Here is a 20,809-nt window from a genome sequence, read left to right on the forward strand (position 1 = left end):
AAACTAATCCGGAAAGGTTGCCTCTGAAGATTTGAAAGGCATCAATCAGGCATTTACATCTGTCACATTTCGCACACACAGTACCACGGGGCTTGACAGTCCTCCGAACAAGCTAACCATCTGTGTAGCCTGGTAGCATCTGCGCTCTAGTTCTCCTGCTCCTACAGTGTGATATAATGAGCTGGGATGAAGATGGGTGCTACTCGAGAGCGGGTCGGGACATTAGCCTAAATGTGTCACCAACCTTAACCAGCCTTGAGCTTGACTGGCCACATTAAGTATTCAAGAATGCAACCTCTTCTTATTCTGTCCGATAGAACACTCTTAATGCGTTGCGGCCCCAATAAGCACTCTTCCATCTCTCTTAGCACCTCTCTCTCTGTCTCTCTCTGTCATGCTCTTTGGATTCTCCCACAAAGTGGTTGTATCTCATTCCATCTGCCATCTTAAATCAGGGCTTTGATAAATTGTACTCTGCCTCCAGTAGGGATATTGGCTTTGATCGGGGGTGTGGCTGCGAACCACTTTGGAATACTTTTCTTTGTGAGATAGTCCTCCTGTTACCTCCTGTTTCTTCCTCTATTCCGATAAAGTGTAACGCTTGTGTTTGATCACTTGCATCCTGAAGGTGCAGTGTAGCATCATAGCATCGAGTGGTCACTTATTCTAAAGCACAGAACATTTTACAAACTGGTATGTATCATGAATAGTACCAGAAGCATTAGATTAACAGCAAAGGTTCAATTTATCCAGAAAACCAAACCCTGTACTTTTGTTAATAAATCAAAATCTGAAAAAAATGAAATGTTTCAGTAGAAAATGTGTATTGTGCCATTAATCAGCTTTCCAAGAGACAATGGACCAAAAGCTTTGAAGTACCCTATTCACATTTTATAACAACATTTCTGTTTAGTATGACACTTGTTATTAAAGTACACAAAGTTATAACATAGACATTCATGATTTACAAAATAAATGTGTAATTCACTTCAATAACATACTTCATGAAAGTATATTCATAAGAATAAATAATACACTACTGCTGTTAGCTTCATACAACAGCAAACCAATCTCGGATATGTAAGCAAAACCAAAACAGTGTTACTTATTTCATTTTTTACAGTCTCTAGATCATGCTGGTGTTCCCTCTGAATTATGTATCTGACTTGTATGGGTTCCTAAAATGTTGAATTTATCGCACATATGTTGAAAGAAAAATGATAACCTGTACACAGTTTCTTCTGGTTTGAACAGAGCACAGTATGTGTCAGCAAGGTCCAACATGCACAGGTATAAAGCTCAAAACCATTGTGTCCCAAATGAAAAAAATAAATATATCCATGACGCAGCTGGAGTGGTAATCCAATCCAAGTTTAGACGATGTACGTGGGGAGTTCTGTAGAGAATTTCACATGTACATGAGGTTTCATACATCCTGGGGATAAACAGGACAGAGAAAGAAACAGGTGTCAGAGGATATTTTGTACTAGTAGCTGAATAAATATGGAACGTTTGGCCGCTCGCATTACAGTAGGTGAAACTTTAACTATGCATTCATGAATTCATTGTTTTTTGGCCATGTGGGGGCAGCAGAACAAGCCGAAAACACAACATCTGACATATGTCTTAAGGAAAACATGTTAGCAAACCGTTTAGACATCCAGCAAACATGGAGCAACATGGTATTCAGTTGGAGTCAATGTAAGTCCAACATTTATTCTCCTTTTAGTTTTGTTTTGGTCTCAACCACAGTACAATATCTGGCTCTGTGGTTGCTTTAAGCTCCACCATGTTTACCAGTTAGCTGCTAATCTCTACAAACAGATTCTCTGTAAGCACCAGGGCCGGTTTGTGGTATTGGAAGCGTTCTGGTTTCTGTTTGTAGTCTGATTATTGTGTAGACCAGTACGTTGGAGCAGACTTTGGTTGCCTGCGAGGAAACAGTCTGTGTGATGAAAATGTTGCTTTTTATTGAGTGAGACATTGTCTCTCAATGCCAACGACATTCTCACGTTGCTAATCGGACGGTAAATAATGACCGTCCCGTGGAAGAGGAAGTATCTGCTGCTACATCGCTGTCAGCTAACTTTTTCTGTCTGCCGCTTAATGCTGGGAAGTAGTGTACACTTAACTCATTACATTACAGTCATCTAGCAGACGCTTGTATCCAAAGCGACTTACAATTCAGATTGTATCTATACACCGTAGGCACAACTACGGGAGCAATTATGGGGTTAAGTGTCTTGCTCAAGGACACATGGACATGCGACTAGCGGAGCCGGAGATCGAACCGCCGACCCTCTGATTGAAGGACGGCCCTGCTCTCCACTTAGCCACAGTCCAATCAATTGATATTGATTGTTTTTCGGTGGGTCTTTGTTTTGTTGCTGGCCCTGTCCACAACAGTTTATTGCTTAACTGCTGTGTCGGTACTCGAGGCCGTTTGTCTAAACTGAGGGCGTGTCTAATGCACTGACTATGGAAAGCTACCTGATACAACTATGTCAACTACAACAGACCGTAGTTTATTTACTGCAATGCAAACGTTTGAAGGTGTTCAGACATTTTAAATCAAGATACTTTTAATCATTTTAATGTAAGTTACACAGCAACATCTACCAGCTAACACTAACTAACATTAGCTCTCAAAATGTGCAAAGTCTCATTTTAGTGAAACAGGACATAGAATGTGGATATGTCCTAATAACAGTATCAGTCAATGTCAATCCCCACATGTTCATATTCATAGTGCCACAGAAATATAGCACAGTTTATCTCCCCCCTGAAAAAAAGACTGTTATAAATTCATGAATGAGTTGGGGTAACAACATCATGTTAGGTCATCACAATCAAATACTATATGAGAATAACGCAGGTGTGTGACAAATTACAGGAAGAACCTGAATAAATCAGCGAAGACACAGATAAATAAAATGCTAATGTTTCCACACAGGGCACACAGGTTTACTAAATGCTTTGATGAATATGAAAACGATGAATCATGTACGATGCCTCTACAGCACTAGATCTCAACCCAGCGGAACAGCTGCGGGAGACTTTTGAGCGAACGTCTTAAACTTGGACTTTCCTTGAATTTGTCACTCGTCTGTATTCTCAGGTGATTAAAGGGTGACAGAACTGAGGGGATCATTGGAGAAGCAGCTGTTTTTATCATCATACTCATTTTTGCTTAGCTGTCGTTCACCCCTTGACCGGACCATTTCACTTCTGAGAAACACACAACAAAAAGCACAGGATGAGTCTCATGAAACAACAAACACAATGGTACGAAATAAGCAATGGAGGAAACAGAATGGAAACGCCAGTGACCGATAAGAGTCAACCCAGAGTGGATATCTACCTATGGGCCGTGAGTTAAACTCTGTGTCCAGAATCTCCAAAGAATGCACCAAGTCCCGCTGTGAACTGGGTGTGCCCTCTGTCGGATTAGCTGGACTCATCATTTCTTGTTCTTTTTCGTTCTGCATCTGCGCATAGACGTTGAGGCCTGGGATCTTCCTTGAGGAAAGATTTACAGTGAGACAAAGGGATAAAGACAGCAGCCTAACTAAGACAACGAGAGCAAGGACACAACAACCAGGAGCCATCTGCAACCAGGCAACATGTCTTATTTACTCAACTAGTTTGTAACTTCTGATGATATGATTAAGAACATATGCATGCAAAATAAGTATTTACACAAGTACTAAATGTGATAAGGTCTGAACAGCTGAAGATTTATATTGTCTGCGTACATCTTCATGATCCTTCGTGCCCTTTTCCCTTGAAACTGCACCTTGGACATAATTTAACATTTCAGAAAGGTCAACTATCCACGTTTAAAGGGCTTATTATTGATAGCAGCTGAAGGCTGACTGACATTTCTTTTGCAAAGAATGACCTGACAAAGGAATCTCCACAGGATTCCCAAAGCCAATTCTCCACTGAGGAGCGCTGGCTTTGCCTGTTGAAGATGTTTGACAGGCAGCTTTTGTTTACTGAGCTGTCAGGACGCTATGACACCTTTCACCATCTCCCCCTCACATACAGCGTGACGACTATATACACATGACATTTCATGAACACCTTACCTCTTGAACTTGTAGATGACAAATACAGCTAAACCCAAAACCACCACTGATAACAGCATTAGCATGGCAGAGCCACTGTGGTTCTCGCTGGTGTCCACTAGAGGCGCTGCAGAGACAGGAAGACAAGAGCCACAGAATGTAAGCAATGCAACACATCAACACAACCTGTATTTCCACCCAGCTCAACCATGCAATAAGCAGTCAACAGGATCATTTACACCTATTGAAATCATAGATGAATCATTTTAAAATACAGTATTATGGACTTTTCTTACTCTTTATCTTATAAGCCTCTTTAGGACAGTAGCAGCATCCCCAATAGGAAGAGGCACACATACTTGTAACGATGCTCACTCTCTGAATGTCTCTGTGTAGCTACATGGTGGGAGCCAATCAGACACAGGGTTAGTAGTTGACGGGGGCAGCAAAAAGAATAATATACCTGATTGTCCACTATGGAAGCCCATAAAGGACTCTATTCAAATGATAATGTAAACTAAAAAATGAAAATGTATTTTATCAACAATAGCATCCTAATTATCCACATATGTATATGTTGTTTGAGTGAATGTTTTAATGATAATGCAATAATCCATTTGAGAGCAGGTCTGTGAAAATGTAATGTCAAATGTTGTTTTCATTTTTATTTTCAAATTGGATAACAGAGAACCAGGCCACATTGTTATTCCATTTTCATTTTCAAATTTAAAATTGACGATTGAATAGTGTCCAATGTAGGTTTGACTCATGTCTCTCGTCATGGTAATATGGTCATAGAACGGCCATTTGGAATGTGAAAATGAAAAGTTGTACTCAAATAACACATGTGGAACATTATAATTATATTGTGAAACTACATTTTCCTTTTCAAGTGTAAAAGTTTCATTTGACTATGGTCCCCAATGGGCTTCCATAGACCACTGTATTTAGGTCTCCTGATAGTCTGCATGCTTTATATCCTGTCCCACTTACTACATGAACTACACAGGCCCTGCTGGGCAGCTCTAAACATACACAGGCAGCTCGGTTTGTTTACCTGCTGATAAGTGTGCTGCGTACACGGTGACTTGGACCCCTGGCCGCAACGTGAACTGGACAAGGTTTTGATTTAAGGCGCTGAGCAGAACCTCAGAGAGCTGTTGAGAAACAAAATAGTGTTATTTGTAGAAAAAACCTTAATGTTATCATTGAGTAAAGTCATTGCAGAGATCATCAAACCTCAGTCTCATCGAGCTTTGGTTTTAACTCATCATTTAATAACTCTGTTCTGACATTTCAGAGCAAATTGGTTTGTTGTCCTGATCAATCTCACATAGATTCATCCAATTCTTTTAATGTCAGACGGAAAAATAATTGAGTCCAAATATCACTCGCCCTTGACAGCACACTTCCAAAGGTGTTCTAGTTTAAATGTCTGCCTCGTCAGTTGGTGTGAATGATTGACAAGCACAGACGGTGGACAAATGAACAGAAGCACATCATGAAAACAACTTGTTTGCTCAAGTCAAGGTAACAGAGGAAGCTGCACTGAGATACACAAGTGAGTCCGATGAAAGCTTGACTTGGGTCCAGCGCAACAAGCTTCTAACACAACATTGACATATTTTCCCCTCATTTAGTTGATGAGGCCAACAAGTTAGGAAAGTCGATGTGTAAAGTTGCTGATTTACAAATCCACACATACAGAGCAGTGTTAGTTTGATTTGAAGTCGTGTTTCCGTTTTGCTACCAAGCCCTTCAAGAGAAAGCTGTCTGAGCAGCTAAATGCTCCACTATGTTCCTGAGCTGCTATGTCGTTTTGTTTATCTGCAGTTGGGTGATGATTATCTGTGGGTGTGTTACTATCATAGAGTGTATATAAAAGTGGACACAGTTGACACCATGACTTCACCCATTGGTTGGTGGACTATTGCTTTGAAGTGTGATATAAATCGGGATGCTCATTTTGTCTAGTGAAAAGCAAATGCTTCAAAAAAGTCTTAAACACAATGTGTCTTCCAGCAAAAATGAATAGCCAATTCCTTAGAGTGTCTTTTAGTACAACTAAATGCTGAGCGACGCTGTGGTAGGGACATGCCCTTAATTATGCTTAACTATAAGCTTTAATAAAATTCAACAGGAAAGTTGTATAAAAATCCACTCCGCCTACAGATTGTGAACATGTTTATTTCTGCTGTAAAGTTGTTCATTTGAACATAGAGGTCTATGGGGAATAAGCCAGCCTCGAGTGGACATTTATGGAACTGCATCTCATCGCTTTATACCTCGGACCTGGAGGTTGCTGCTTTGCTCCTATATATGACACCTTTCACATTACACATTTATTTGATCTATTGTTAAAATGAAAATATCGGCTATTGCAGCTTTCAGTTCGAAAAGAAATGACCAAATCATGACAACATTACGCACAACAGACAAAAGACAGGACAACGTGGTAAAGGGGTTCTACATCAACCCTCAGCAGCAATGGCTGAATTATGTCACATAGCACACAAATGACCCGTCTGATGCACTTTAAACACGGAACATTATAAAGGTAGTATTCAACTGCATTATTTGTAAGCGCCCGTAATCCAAAAAGAACAGCTCTGCCTCTGCCAACAAGCCCATCTGTGCTTTCCTGTTTACGTAAGAGTCTTTGTCTGTGGGACCTTTCCACTGCGCTGCATAATGCATAGGATGAAGCCTCACTTGATCTCTGCTTTCCAGACTGGCAAGTAACTTTTTGGACTGAGAACATCTAACGTTCATATAAATCGGGCAGATTACCCTGACCCATAGTGATAATCTATTTCCCCACACAGATCCTTTCTTTTATAAATCTCTCTCCAGAGGCAGTAGTCCTCATACAATCTAAACATTCAATGTGCCTCTTTTTCAATGATACTCGAATACCATGAAACTGTTCTGTCTCTGTTTTCATCCGCACTCAAAACAAATATATGGAGCTGCATATATAAGACATAAAGCTAAACAAAATACTCCATTTTCTCTCTGCAGATCCCAGTTTTTCCTCTGCCGAGGCTTCATTTATCTCATCTGCCTCATTTTCCAATTAATAGAGATATGACTAATTTCTGTAGTGCTACATTCTCCCCTCTATATTTCTTAGCAGTTTAAATTTAGACTATGCTGTGACTAATTAGTTTTTCCCACTATACCAGGGTCAGTAAATCTATTATACATTCTAATAAGCAGGGCGCGCTCTACACTTTAACATGCCAACCTTGAATGAGGATGTATCGCTGGCCTGTAGGAGAGAGGATCTTTCCAGGCGATCAAGGTGTGAGCGGGGAGGGAAGAGGAACATGTGATTGATTTCCTCCCCATGTTTCCCTCTCTACACATGCCCGTGGAATTCTTCCCACGGAAAGCAGATCCAACGTTGTTATCAGTCATTATCTATCAGCGAGGCTCAGAGCTAATTCGGTCCATCTTGATACGCCGGTGATTTAGTGAACCAATCAGCCATGATAATTTCTTTGTCTGGCTCTTTAGGCTCGGGACTTCGGCCCGCCTCCCCCCCTCCCCCTTACACCCCAACACCCCACAGGATGTGACTTGAGGGAGTTTAAAAGCCGTCCCCCCTGATAACTTGTTAATACTTGTCAGGCTTATTGATGAGTCTATTGCAGAGATTCCTCAGGCGTATTCTCGAATTAGACTCTTTGAAACACCTGGACATGCTTCAATAGATCGATACTGACACCTGCTGGAGGAAGGAGGAACTTAAATTTGGGATTATATTTCAGGGAGCAATTACTGGCAAAGCTGCTGCTGGAAAAGAGGATCAACCCATGATTCACAAAGACAGAGAGAAGGCAAGTGCATTTGTGCATAGTGTTATGGTAGAATTAAAATGAGGATAACAAGGTGAAATCCTTCCACCTACACAAATAGTGTCTCGGGCTGGAAAAGGGAACGACAGAGCAGCAGTTGTTGTCTCACCTGATCTAAATGAGCAGAGCTCTTCTCTGCTTTCCCCTCAGTTAACTGTTTGTCAGGAAGAAGAAAGAACTCTGCTGCTGTGGGTAAACCTGGGAGGATGGTGACCAGAAGCTGGTCCTCTCCTACGCCTGTGGCCTGGAGGGGAACACGACGGAAAGGAAAAAAGAAGAGTTCACCCATTCATCCAGCACTGAGAATGAACAACTGCCGTCTGCCATGGAATGCTCTCTTAGATTCATGCTTGTCTGTACTGGAGTTCTTACATGAGATAGTTCTTCATTTTAATTATAGTTTTGCCAATTTCAGACAAAGTTTATTTAGACAAAGTTTTGAATCATTTCTTTTGTTTAAAGGAGCCCCTCGGAATAATTTCAAGTAGCCTATTTTAGATTAAACAGACTTAGTTTTGTTATATTATTAAACAAGAGACATGAATTAGAAATACATTTGAAGAGTTATAGATTTGTTTGATGTGAACAAAAACAGTTAACTATTTTCGAATAAAAAAATGTAAATGCTATTCATTGAAACATGATACTTTTTGTAAAGAAAATAAATAATAAAATGTCACAGACCCTCTGACAAAGAGCACCAGAGCCCACTGAGAATCACTGGTTTAGCAGCAGTGCCTCAAAACCCACAAAGTCTCAGTTATCGTCTCAACAGAAAAGACAAATAGACACAACACAAAGTGATCAAGAACATATCAATATGTATTACAAGATGCAAACATATAAAATACAAACCTCTCAGCCTTTCATTCATGTACAAAAACAAACAAAGACTTTGTCCTTCAGGAGAACATGGCTGGATGGCTGGAGGAGGTCAACTTTAACCAGGAGACTGTTCAACAACGTCAACGTAGACTTCATTCAATTCATGACTGGAACTTAAACGACATAACAAAGTGCTTATGTTTAGCCAGACTGTGATGTTTTACTTGTAGTTTTGTTTGAATTTACAACATTAACCTCATGTTTAAACTTCAACTGTATTCCAGGAGAAAATCAGTTTCCCCTCCAAACGTAATTTGTATGGGAACTAGAATGTCAGCACATTTACACCACACCAAGCATATTCAGACACGTTATTATCAGCATCATGCAGCTGGACGTTGTAGCTTGATGCACACATGTTGATGTTCTACTCAGTCTGCTATGACTGTAGGACAAACAGACAGCATGTCATGAACTCATTCTTTTCTCAGGTTCTTGTCCCGGCTCTCATGGTTTTCTGTGACTGTGGTAAGGTATCATATCATATTATCAACTGTGTGTGTGTGTTCTGCCTTCCAGGCTGGGGATGTCATGGAAAAACGATGTGAGTAACAAATAACAAAACAGACATGTTCACTGAAGACAGAACAGCCGGGTTTATTTTTGGCATCGATTTTGATTTTGCGGCATCAAAAAGTGTGAAAATATGATGCAAGGCCCAGATTGCTTGCTGCTAGGAATCAGAAGAGCGCCGACGTTTCGAGGATGTGGTAAAAAAACAAAGTTAATGAGACAAAATCTGTAGCTGACATAGCATGCGTGGGTTTGAATCATGTCTAACATTTGACAGGTCGCTCTGAGCGTCCTTTCAGGTCAGTGGAGAACACATTAGGCACATACTGACATTTATTCTCCTGTAGACAACATCCACAACCTTGTTACCACATGGCCCTGAACTCACACAGAGTGTGTGAGCCACTGCAATCAGCGTGCTCTTGAACTGTATTTTCCACCTCTCCTCCTTCTTGCCTTGTCATTTATCATCATAAAAGTCAGAAAGATGTCTCAAAGCCTCAGAGAGGTCACGCTGCACTAATAGAACGTCAGAAGTCCAGTCAAGCACCGACAGCGTTTACCAGAGTAAAGCAAAGGTTTCTATGAAAAGACCTGAGAGAGCTTTACCTGGATCAGAGAGTTCTTGATGACTCGGCTCACATCCAGCCTCCATTCTGCAACATCAGGGTTGTGGTCGTCCAGGTTTGATGAAAAGGCAAGCAGATGAGAGCGGAAATATTCTGCAGGCAGAGCAGTAAACGTGTGTGAGACGAGTTTACTTTTCACTTGTCAATAGATGCAGAGTTCAGCCTTGAGATTCAGCTCATGTGCATCAAAATCTATTGAATCTTTATTGCAACTTGAGTCTCATTTTCAACGTTTCATTTCAGATCTCATGTAATGGCCACAGTGACAGTGATACAACGTAGCCAACGTTACAACAAGCATGAGAGATCCGACCATCAGACATGTTAACGAGCCAGCAGGTTAGCCATACTCCACGATCTCTATCATCGCTGCATCCCTACAACAAATAACAGCCATTTCAAATGGGCGGCGCTTCACTGAGCCAAGCTCTAAAAGTGTTACTGTGCTAATATTTTATGGCAGAGGAAAACTGGGTGCGAACAAGTATAATCAAGTAAACAATATTCATCAGCCACTCATAAGAAACCTTTATCGTGAGAACAACCCTTTCTAAAAAGCTGACTCATTAGAAAGTGGTGCCACTTGAGAAGTACAATATGACCAATATGTACGGAACAATGGACAACAACAATGAGACCCAGGTTATTATAAAGCAGAATTATCCTTTAATAATGATGACAGTGACATCTGTCTGATGGGATGAGCTCTCTTGTGTGTACAGAGGATCCCAGTGATGGAGTCTCAGAGTTGGCTCACCGTGGACAGCGATGTTTTTTCTGTCCTGCAGAATAGTATTCCCTGCAGACACCTGCACAGTGACTGTACTGATGCCTTCCCGGGAGAACGTGCACGCCACACTACCCTCCAGGGTGATTACTGGCTGCTGGGGGAGAAAGAGACAGACAGGTAGAGAAAGTAGGGGAGAGGAAGAGCGTGAGCGTCTGGGGGTTTGGCTGAGGGACCCTTAGCTGGTCTCACACTGCTGTTATTCACAATACAGAGGCGTGAGCACACACTCACACATGCACGAGCATACGTTGCGCGCTTGGCAGTAATCTGTGCTGTGCTGAACACAGTGTGGGGCCCACAGAGAGTTCCCTGTGGACGTCCTGTCATGACTCACGTCTCCATTTGTTCCTCAAATAGCTATAAGATGCTAATAATGTCGCGCTTTATTACCAACTGACATAACTGGCTGTCCTTGTGGAAGGCCGCTGATGGTGTTGAACAAACACATTAACACAACTACAATTATGAAGGCAAATAGTAAGAGTGTGGCATACAGTACATGGCTTCCAGCATATAGCGTACCTGTTGTACCAGAGAGATGGAGGCTGAGTTCGTTTAGTGTCTCAATCCTCTCAGTGTTTAGAAGTAGAATGCTTTGGTTTATTGATTACATAAAGAGCAGTGATGGAGCCCTAAATATCAGGCCTGACCCAACAAGAACCCTCAGTTTCAAGGTCCCAACCGAGCGGGAACCACAGAAGCAGTTTTGGGTCCGAGCCCAATATAAAACCATGCTCTCTGCTGTAAATAAACAAAATCATAAATAGAAATATTGTCATTGCCATTTTTATTAAATGGAGATTGTATAAGGTTTCTGCTCAATAATGAGGATCAGGAGTCGGGAGGCCGTTCTACTTAACGGCTGTCTGATTTTCTGCAACAGCAAAAAATCAATGAAACAATAGTCAATGTTGATATTCAAATTATGCAAAACTGTATGTTATTGATTATAGCACAAAGCATAACGGACGAATAACGAAAAGGTAAAGGTGGTGGAGGGAGCTGCAGTGGAAAAACACCATTGCCATGAGCATAACGTCACAATAGTGAGAAGAGTCAGGTTCTAATGGCCACACTGCTGGCATGAAGATGATTGCACATTGTACAGCAGACTCAGTAAACACACTGATGGACATCGTGAACTCCATTATATTTTCAGCTTGGATCATTTTTGCGTATTCTTGCCCTGTTGTTGGATTCTTATTATTTCTATAACAAAGTAAATGGAGCTGGTGGAGCCAGAGGTAGAGGTGAAACGGTGACTTCTATCTGTTTGGAGAATATAGCCAAATCATTGCACCTTTAAAATATAATGTTTCACTGTTTTGATGAGCAGAAAATAAATTCTACAAACATCCTACATTTTATTGTTGTGGCTGCAGACATTTCAAAAACCAAAAGTATCTGCATGGCAAGATACCATCAAGGCCCATTAACACATTTTAACTCTGTGTGTGATTAAACAGCTTTGCCTGGCAGCTTCTGACCTCAGTGAGAGGAGTTTAGAGTAAGAAGGAATGAGGGACACACTTCACTGGCTATCAGTAATTACATTTTGTGTCTCTGATACGTCAGCATTCTCTGGTGCCAATTAACAAGGCCACAGTGTTTGCAACCTGGATGTTCAAAAGTAGCTGAACAAAATAATGACCCTCACATTTTGGAGCAGAAGAGTCAGCAAACTACTTAATTGCAAACGGGCAAAGAGAAAAAGCTCAGAGCGAAGACGGAAAGTCTTGAGTGTACAGTACCTCTGTGTTATTTCCGATCCACCAGATGTAGGTGACCGTTCCCACTTGGCTGGGCCACAGAACAGCAGTCAGGTTCACCTCCTTATTCCTCACCGCCACAAAGGGAGCTGAGAGATGGATGTAATCCAGCTGACCTACTCACACACACACATACATTACAGAGTGAACTCCATCCCAATGTACAAAAACAAGGACAAACAACTTTTCATTTTTTATTTTTCAAATAAAAAGGTGGGTTTATCGTTGGGTGGGGAGGCTGAACTTGGCTGCCATGTGTGTGTTATTTTTCATTCGTGGCACTCCTGAGCCTAAGGTGGCTCTATTTGTTCAGCTGGCACATGGATTGACAGATTGGACGAGGCGACGGCGCTCCCGGATCAATAAGTCAGCTCCGTTACATCTGTCACCTCCTGAATACACCAGGGGGTGGTCAGCCCCGCTACATACGAGTCTGCAGCGGCTGTGAAGCATAAGCTGACTGGAGTGGAAGTGTAATGGGATTTGTTCTATCTCACTTGTTTGTGTGGGTATGGGAGGGGAGCATGTTCTGTGAAGAGATAAAGCACAGAATGCTGTACACCGTGTACGAGCTGACAGTCGCAATTCTACTGGATGTGATAAAAAAATAAGTTGAAGGCAGAAAGAGCCACAGCAGATTCTCCTATCTAAATAACTACATATGCACATTTATAATACAAATCCAAAACTCCTCGGTATCTCACATGTTACGTGCAGGTAGAGCATGACAGTCTCTGAGCCGAGGCTGTTCTCCCCGGTGGCAGTCACCCGGTAGATCCCCACAGCTTTGTAGATGTGTTTGATCCCGTCCTCAATGGAGCTCACATTGGAGTAGGTCAGAGCGTGGCCGTCTCCGAAGTCCAGCGTGATGCTTGTCCGCGCCCCGTCGCCCTGCACGGGACAAACACTTTCAGGGAATCTGCAGGTTTGGCCTTTTCTCGCCCACAGAGTCACTCAGGTTCCGAGTAACTCGTTGTGTTGCACTCTACTAACACGGAGCACGTTGTCCTTTCACTGTGGTCCTGCTCATCATCACTGTAGTCCTGCTTGTTATACTGTATCGCACTTTAGACAGATCGGTCAAAACTGGTGTTTACAGTCAAAAACCTTTCATTCATGTTACTATATTTTACTGTATCTTAAGTACGACGGATGTTTCTAGCTATACTGCTGAATTCCTGCTCCCTGTGAGCCAGAGTGCGTCCTTATAATTGGGTTGAACCTCCTTCTTGTAAATCCACTTCTTGACAGCTGTATACGTGTAAAGGTTCTCAGTACGACTAGCTAGTTTCAAACTGATGATTTACTAAATGAATTTGCAATCTCACGACATATCTTAGCTAATAAGCTTGGAGATGTGTAGATCCTTCTGAGCAGAAGCAATACATTCTGTGACCAGGACGGAATATTTTCTTCGTACTATGGCGAAGGCTTGACTCACCCTCCTCTGCCTCTCATTGGCTTACTCTAATATTCTGAGACCAAACCTTTACCAATCGGGCGAGGTCATGGCTTCAGCATAGTGGGATTCATAATGTATACAGGACGTAAAGAATCTTAGTCTGACATATTTAATGATGTTTTCTTTCTCTCATTCTTTACTTGCATCATGTTTTAGGATTTCATTTCTGTACTTTGACCAATTTGACAGTCTCATTGTGATACTCCTTTTAAAAAAGTCGCAGGTATTATGGAAACGCTTCACAAATATAAAACCTTTCATGAATTAAAATAATAATAGAATTCAAAGAGAGACGACGGTTCATAGATGGAGCTGTCCTGTCCATGTGTTAAAGACCTCTCTTTCATAATAGCCTCTATGGGCCACAGGAGATTCTTTGCCATACTACGAGTGGCCCCTGGGACATATCAGCAGCAAGAGTGAGTGGTGGCCCCGTATCCAGCTCTCTTAATACATCCATGGTCGGTGGTGCAAGAAGAGCACATATTTATCAGCTCAGTTTTACATTTAAAAATGCATTACCCATAAAACACCGAGCACAAAAGAGGTTATCAAAAGGCAACATTATATGAACATTTCTAAAGTGCCTCTGGTGTTAGAATGTGTCACTTGGATGAGACGGTCTAATAATAGAGAATACTGCATTCTCAAATATTTACTTAAACTGCGTAATGTTGGTTCATGTAGAAAATACTGATAATTCAGACTGTAAACTCATGTTTCCACTGTGAATATAATAACATTTACTTGGTCGTCATGAGAACTTTAGACAAGAACAGAAAGCGGCGTACCTCCTCCAGAAAGACCAGGAAGGTGACGTTGGTGCCCAGTGTGGCTGTCAGCGTTCCCTCGCTGGTGACCAGGTGGAGACCTTTGGGTGCTTGAAGAGGACACTGCTGCCTCCTGGCTGTGTACTCCACACTGACTCCAGCTGTACAGTTGTTAGAGACCACTTTCCTGTAGCTGGAGGAGGAAAAACACAGGAAGCTTTTAGGTGCAATGCTGAATTTGAGTTTAAAATATTATCAACAGAATGTGCAGAGGTTACAGTGTTGACGTTATGGCGAAGATTTCTATATTGTGTCTCAGGTGATGTCTTATGATGTCTTATGATGTCTTATGCAACACGTGTCAATTTAAGCTCACTACATTCATACATTCAGTCTTTTTTCAAAATAAACTTCCGTCTTCACAGGAAACTCAGTTTCGTTCAGGCAACAAAACTACTTAGACTGAGAAAAAGATCCTTATTTGGGTTGAAATGACTACTGAAGCATAAAAGTTACGTGACGAACAAATCAACGTTTTCGCTTCATCCGGGGAACAAACAGCTGTTTGTTTGACCCATCCTCCTCCCGTCCCTCCCACCCTGTGCGTGCTTCAGCTGTCCTTAGACTTTCTCGCTGATGAAAAACGAAATCATTTTGTGGGCTATCTATGAATTACAACGCATTATCTTTTCCGTAGGTACTGCTATGAATGCTGAATGAGACCAGCCTGACTAAAATGAACCAAGAATTTTCAAATGAATTCTGTTGCGATGAAGCGCTCTGGGGCGTTCATGGGTTTCATTAGCAGGTGGAGTTTTAATGTACTGTAGATGTTCAAACACCACATTCTTTCTGAGCACTTTAAAGACTTCTTCACCATGTTGGCTGAAAAATTCAAATGACCAAAAGCTCCTGAACATTGACTTTGAGGTGAGTTTGTTTTGTCAGAGAGAATGTGCAAACTTTGCACATTCTTACACTGAACAGGATACATACTCTTTCATTCAGAGCTTTTTCAAACATGCCTAACAAGCACTACTTAAACCATGGTAGTGATGTGATCTACTGTGGTGATGTGACATGATCTTCAGCCTGTCCTTGTTGTTGTTGAAGAAACTAATGAATGTACCCAGAGCTATTCAAATCAATTGCACCGTCCATTTGACCCAATGCCTGTGAGTCACTATGGAGAATATGTGTGCTGATTGTAGTCTGCACTCGTCTTGTGCTTACCCGGTGCTGTTAAGGAAAGTCATCCCTGTGGTGCAACTCCTGGACATCGTTGATGGATGGAACCAAAAGGCGGGGGTGCACTTGCCGTTGGTTCGTCTCTCGTAGCCATAATCACTGTAATGATCAGAGCAGACCAAAACAGAAAAAGTTATCCAATCAGAAAGCACGGAGGAAGCACTGAAAGACAAGACAGATGCCAAACATTCCTGAAGCTCTTTGGAAAAGTCAATTCTAAAATGAGAAACACTGTTTCGAGTGTAGCACGTACTTTTAAAATGACCAATAATTCTGACAGACAAATCAATCAAAAGATAATAAAAGATATTCCAAGCTGAAAAAGATCCGCCGCTTTGTATCTCAGACATATTGGATATTGTTATTCTGATACAGCATTGTGGGGGAAAAAGACATTCATTAATGTCATTTTATTATCGACTTCACAGACGTTACAGCGACTATTTTGTGCATCTATAAAGGTGCTTTCGAAACACAGCTCACAAGTTGTTTTGTCCTACAAATTACAGCAGGCAGAGCAGCGCTGTGTCCCCAAAATGATAGGGACAAATTGCCCAAATTAGTGCGACATGCACACAGATGCACAAGTGTTGTGATTGTTAATGAAAGCGATTAGGCTTGGTGATTTATAGTTTTTATGGTGCTTATTCCAAGAGCTGCCTTACTCGAGAGACCTGCAGATTTGGGTCCAAAGTAAGAAAAAAAGCAACATTAATACTGCTGATGACTCAAAGAAAGCGGGTTAAAGAATGTATTCTGTAACTGCACGTGTAAAAGAAAGAGTCAGTGGCTGCAGCTACCAAATCATCTGTGAATTATCATTTGTATTCAGGTTAAATCAATGACCAGTTTCTGGTAATGAATAAACAGACTTGTGTATTCATTACACTGTTCTCTCTGTAGGTGTCAATGTGCGTGAGGAATAACGGCTGTAACTGCTCACAGGGCTCACAGTAGGATTTGTATAGAGAGAGACGTAAGCTTAGATAATCTATATTAAGTGTGTGAATTAGGTTTTTTTTATCAATACACTTCTCAGATTTAGCATTTCTTACAGATCAGATTTACGACTTACTACTGTAAAAGTACAATTGAACGCCACTCAAAGTTGCAGTTCCACAACAATGGCAGTGCACATTAAAAACCATTAAACCATCAACTAAATTTTATCTTATTAAATGAATACATACTAGCATAAAGTAAAAGCTTTTCTGCATGTAAATGAATGTCAAAACATGACGCTATATTATTAGGTAACTGGTCACAGTCTTCTCTGCACAGCTTAGAGTTCTATTGTGCCAGAGAACCATCACTGTGTGGCGGTCATAAAACTGATTAAAAAAAAAAAAAAAAACTGAATACGGAATGGAAAAAAATTCAAGTATACTCACCATTCAAAGTCAGCCTCTGTACAATCACAGGGGCCCGACGTCATTGACACAAAGTACGTCTTTCCCATAACGCACCTGGACGTGGGCTTCAGCTTCTGGTAGATTCTTTTCACCCCCATGAGGCACGGCTCACCCTGTGAGCCCGATTTCAGGAGCGAAACCAGAAGGAGAGAGTTTCAAAAATGAGCTGCTTTTGTAACTTGCCACTATTAATAATTCACACGATGCAACCAAGCATGCGTGTGAAAAGCACCGTTGCCTTGCATTCCCGTTCAGTGAGTATTTGCGGCCTGGTGCTGTGTGGTGTTCTAAACTCAACAACTGTTCCTGCGTCGCGCGTGTCACTCTGGAGATTGTGCCGCTTGAGTTCTTTTTTAGAGAATTTTTTTTTTTGGGTGACATTGAGATGAACGAATAAGAAGGAGCTTCAGATGCAAACGCTGCCAGCACCCAATCCATTTTTAACCTTAAATCTATGCGTACGAAGTGAATATAAAATCAGCTGGTTTACAAACAAGATGAGAAGATGAGACTAGACTGTTTCACTGCATCCTCCATGCTACACTACTGCTCTGTTTTCATGGCCAGAACATTCTGTCTTTGTGCATTAGGTGTCAGTAGTGAGATGCTTAAAAGACCTGGCCGTATCCGCGGATAGACTACCAGCTCCTGCAAATGTCCTCAACTTACCCAGTGGTCTTTAATAAACGCAAGCAATGTCCTCTGTTTTCAGGTGGTGTTTAGTTTATTCATGCAGCCTTCAGGACCTGCAGTACCTCTACATATAGGCAGGTTCCGCCTGTAATTGGCTTGGACTCTTCTCATCTTCCATGCTATATGTTTTGATCATTAGCCTGCTCTGAGCATATGGGTGTCTCAGCCAATTACAGAACGGGGCCATGAATAAAGGCTCGCTGGCTCAGCTTCAGGCCCAGCCAGGTTGAGGGGTTTTGGGGCAGGCTTAATGTATGCAGGGGGCTAAGAGTCGGTTCACTCAGAGCATCAGCAGGCAAGGCTGCAAAATCTGCATAAATGCTCTGGGAACCGAGAAACGTCCAGGTTTTAGTCCACTCACTATGCTGCCAGGATAAAGCAGCCAGTGATCACACATTACCCTGAGGCTGCAGCCTGGATGTCCAGCTCAATCTAACGCCTGGATCAACCCAACCTTAAGAGGCAGGGCAGACTTTAGATGATTTCATTTTCCATGAAGGGATCGACATGTTATTTTGGAATAATAAACATTAAGTCCACACTTTAATGCTCTTTAAGGATTTTTAATAGAAGTGCATTTATACGCTAAGACTGCTGACATTAGACACATAGACCGTGTCTGAAATCAATCCCTTTATGTTACCTCGAGCACTATTTCATTTTCAGTGTCAGGATTCTATGTGGACAATACAGAACCTTCAACAACTCCCATGCTCAACACACTCACTCCCAGCTCCTCAACTACTGCTGTTGGGTCACTACCCCTTGGTATCGGAGATTGACGCACAAAGAACCGTGTTAAATATCGTGTTAATATACTCTTGTTAGATGAATAGTGTCCTTTCAAAATAAAAATACATTTTCACAGAAGGTACGGTTTAAGCAACACAACCACTTGAGTTTAGCAAACGATCACAGTTGACCTTAATTTCACTGACTAACGACTCTCGTGACCACCAAGTGACAAACCAGGTGACTCACAGGACCAATGATCATAACGAGTCACACGACTAATTACTGACGTTACTGACACAAATAAAGGTGTAATACGTTTATCAGTGGTCCCCCATTTAAAAGTCCCGTGTTTGTTTGTTTTTTCCTGTCTTCAAACCAAGCGGCATGACAAAGCGCCAGTATGTGACATGTATGTGACATGTATGTGACATGTATGTGACATGTATGAGAGTATAAGAACAGCTGGCTTTGCTCAGTGTGAGCCTTCTAACATTGTAGTACCACAATAATAGTCATTGTTCCTTAACATCACTGAATAGATATGAACAGGTCTTTTCTCATGAAGCTAGACGTGTTAATAGTGTCTTTCTAACTCTGTCGAGAGATAAGATTAAGAAATGGGTTTTCACCTTGAGAACATCCGTTCATAGATATATCTCTTCAGTGGTCCAATAATAAAGGTGATATTTGTACGTGTGCTGACTTTGTTCTTCCTATGCATTTAATTAGACCTCCATCACTTAAGAATAGTGTGTGTTAACTGCAGTAGTTGTGCTATAATGGCTTTACTATGTGTGAATAGGGAACCTGTGTGGGTTAGTAAGTGTCAAACTACTAGTGAATTAGTTATGAGCAAGAGAGCACTTTAGAATGGGGAATATGTTCTGAGTTAGGAAGTTATTTTGACACTATTACACTTGACGTCCTTACTTCCTATCAATAGACAGTAATTAGGAGGTTATTGAGGGAAAACGTAGTTAATGGCCTAGTGGTTGTAGAGTATGCATGCAGAAAAAGGCTTTCATAAAGACTTTATATTTAAAAGAGCCAATGTGCTACTAATATGCATAATAAGGCAGCTGGTAATATTAAGTGTTACACATTTTGCATTGTGGCCTATGTTCTTGTGTATGATGTTTGCAGAGAGAAGCCTCAGTGTGGATCTGCTTTGAGTCAGACAGCCTGCAGCATGATCACAGTATTTTAACACCGTTTTTTAACAGCAGCACACAACAGTTCGGCTCAACCAGAAAAATGTCACTGAAACAGACCTAACATTTCGACTAGCCACTGCATACAATAGCAAAATAATATGTTTGTTGCCAGGGGAAATAATTCCCAATAGCATATTTTGTGAGGTCACATTCTGGAGTGGAGAGTTCAGTGGATTGGACACTTAATTTAAAGGTTTCCTCCAACTTTCCTGAGATCACATTCACATTAAGATGGGTCGTACAAACGGACGGATGGACGTACATGGACAACCACAAAACATAGTTTTATTTATATATGTTGCCTCGGGCAACAGCTTTTCGCTGACACGGGCCTTATAAAACAGATGAATCTACTTGAGGATTCTGCTCCATCTGAGCTTTAGGGGTACATTTCTCCACCAACCGTGGCGAGTGATAAACAAGTCTGTGCTGGCATGCACTGTACCTGGTTGTGCAGGTGCCACGTCTGATAATCCGCCTCTGTACACCTCCTGTTGAAGATGGACCTGAAGTCGATTTTCACCAGCTGCCACTCCGAGCGATGACTGACATGGCCGAATATCCTGGAAAATAGCCATGCACGCTTGTTATATATAAAAACATGCTGCAGATATGCACCAACTAAACATATATACATTAGGCTGGGTACATTCGAGCTTTTTCTTATTCTTAACAAATGCTACAAGAAAGCACACCAGTGTTGTACTGACTGACACGTTCCTTCACCACCATGAACACACACGCTGTAGTTTATAGAAG

The 20,809-nt window shown here is 41.5% G+C and overlaps 1 protein-coding gene across 1 annotated transcript in view; it reads right to left on the reverse strand.

The window, feature by feature from the left end:
- Window positions 1-1,373: 1,373 nt before the first annotated feature.
- The window catches only part of sorcs1 (sortilin-related VPS10 domain containing receptor 1), a gene marked incomplete at both ends in the record, with an annotated part of 145,986 nt that continues 126,550 nt past the window's right edge, over window positions 1,374-20,809 (reverse strand). The window contains 13 exons of the mRNA XM_079158687.1: window positions 1,374-1,435; window positions 3,362-3,519; window positions 4,092-4,197; window positions 5,128-5,227; window positions 8,040-8,174; window positions 9,938-10,050; window positions 10,715-10,838; window positions 12,499-12,632; window positions 13,221-13,407; window positions 14,770-14,941; window positions 15,982-16,095; window positions 17,388-17,521; window positions 20,496-20,613. Of these exons, the coding sequence (XP_079014813.1) occupies window positions 1,374-1,435; window positions 3,362-3,519; window positions 4,092-4,197; window positions 5,128-5,227; window positions 8,040-8,174; window positions 9,938-10,050; window positions 10,715-10,838; window positions 12,499-12,632; window positions 13,221-13,407; window positions 14,770-14,941; window positions 15,982-16,095; window positions 17,388-17,521; window positions 20,496-20,613 (1,657 nt within the window). The remainder of the gene's footprint in view (window positions 1,436-3,361; window positions 3,520-4,091; window positions 4,198-5,127; window positions 5,228-8,039; window positions 8,175-9,937; window positions 10,051-10,714; window positions 10,839-12,498; window positions 12,633-13,220; window positions 13,408-14,769; window positions 14,942-15,981; window positions 16,096-17,387; window positions 17,522-20,495; window positions 20,614-20,809) is intronic.

This window comes from Pholis gunnellus, assembly GCF_910591455.1.
Source record: "Pholis gunnellus genome assembly, chromosome: 5".
Taxonomy (NCBI): domain Eukaryota; kingdom Metazoa; phylum Chordata; class Actinopteri; order Perciformes; family Pholidae; genus Pholis; species Pholis gunnellus.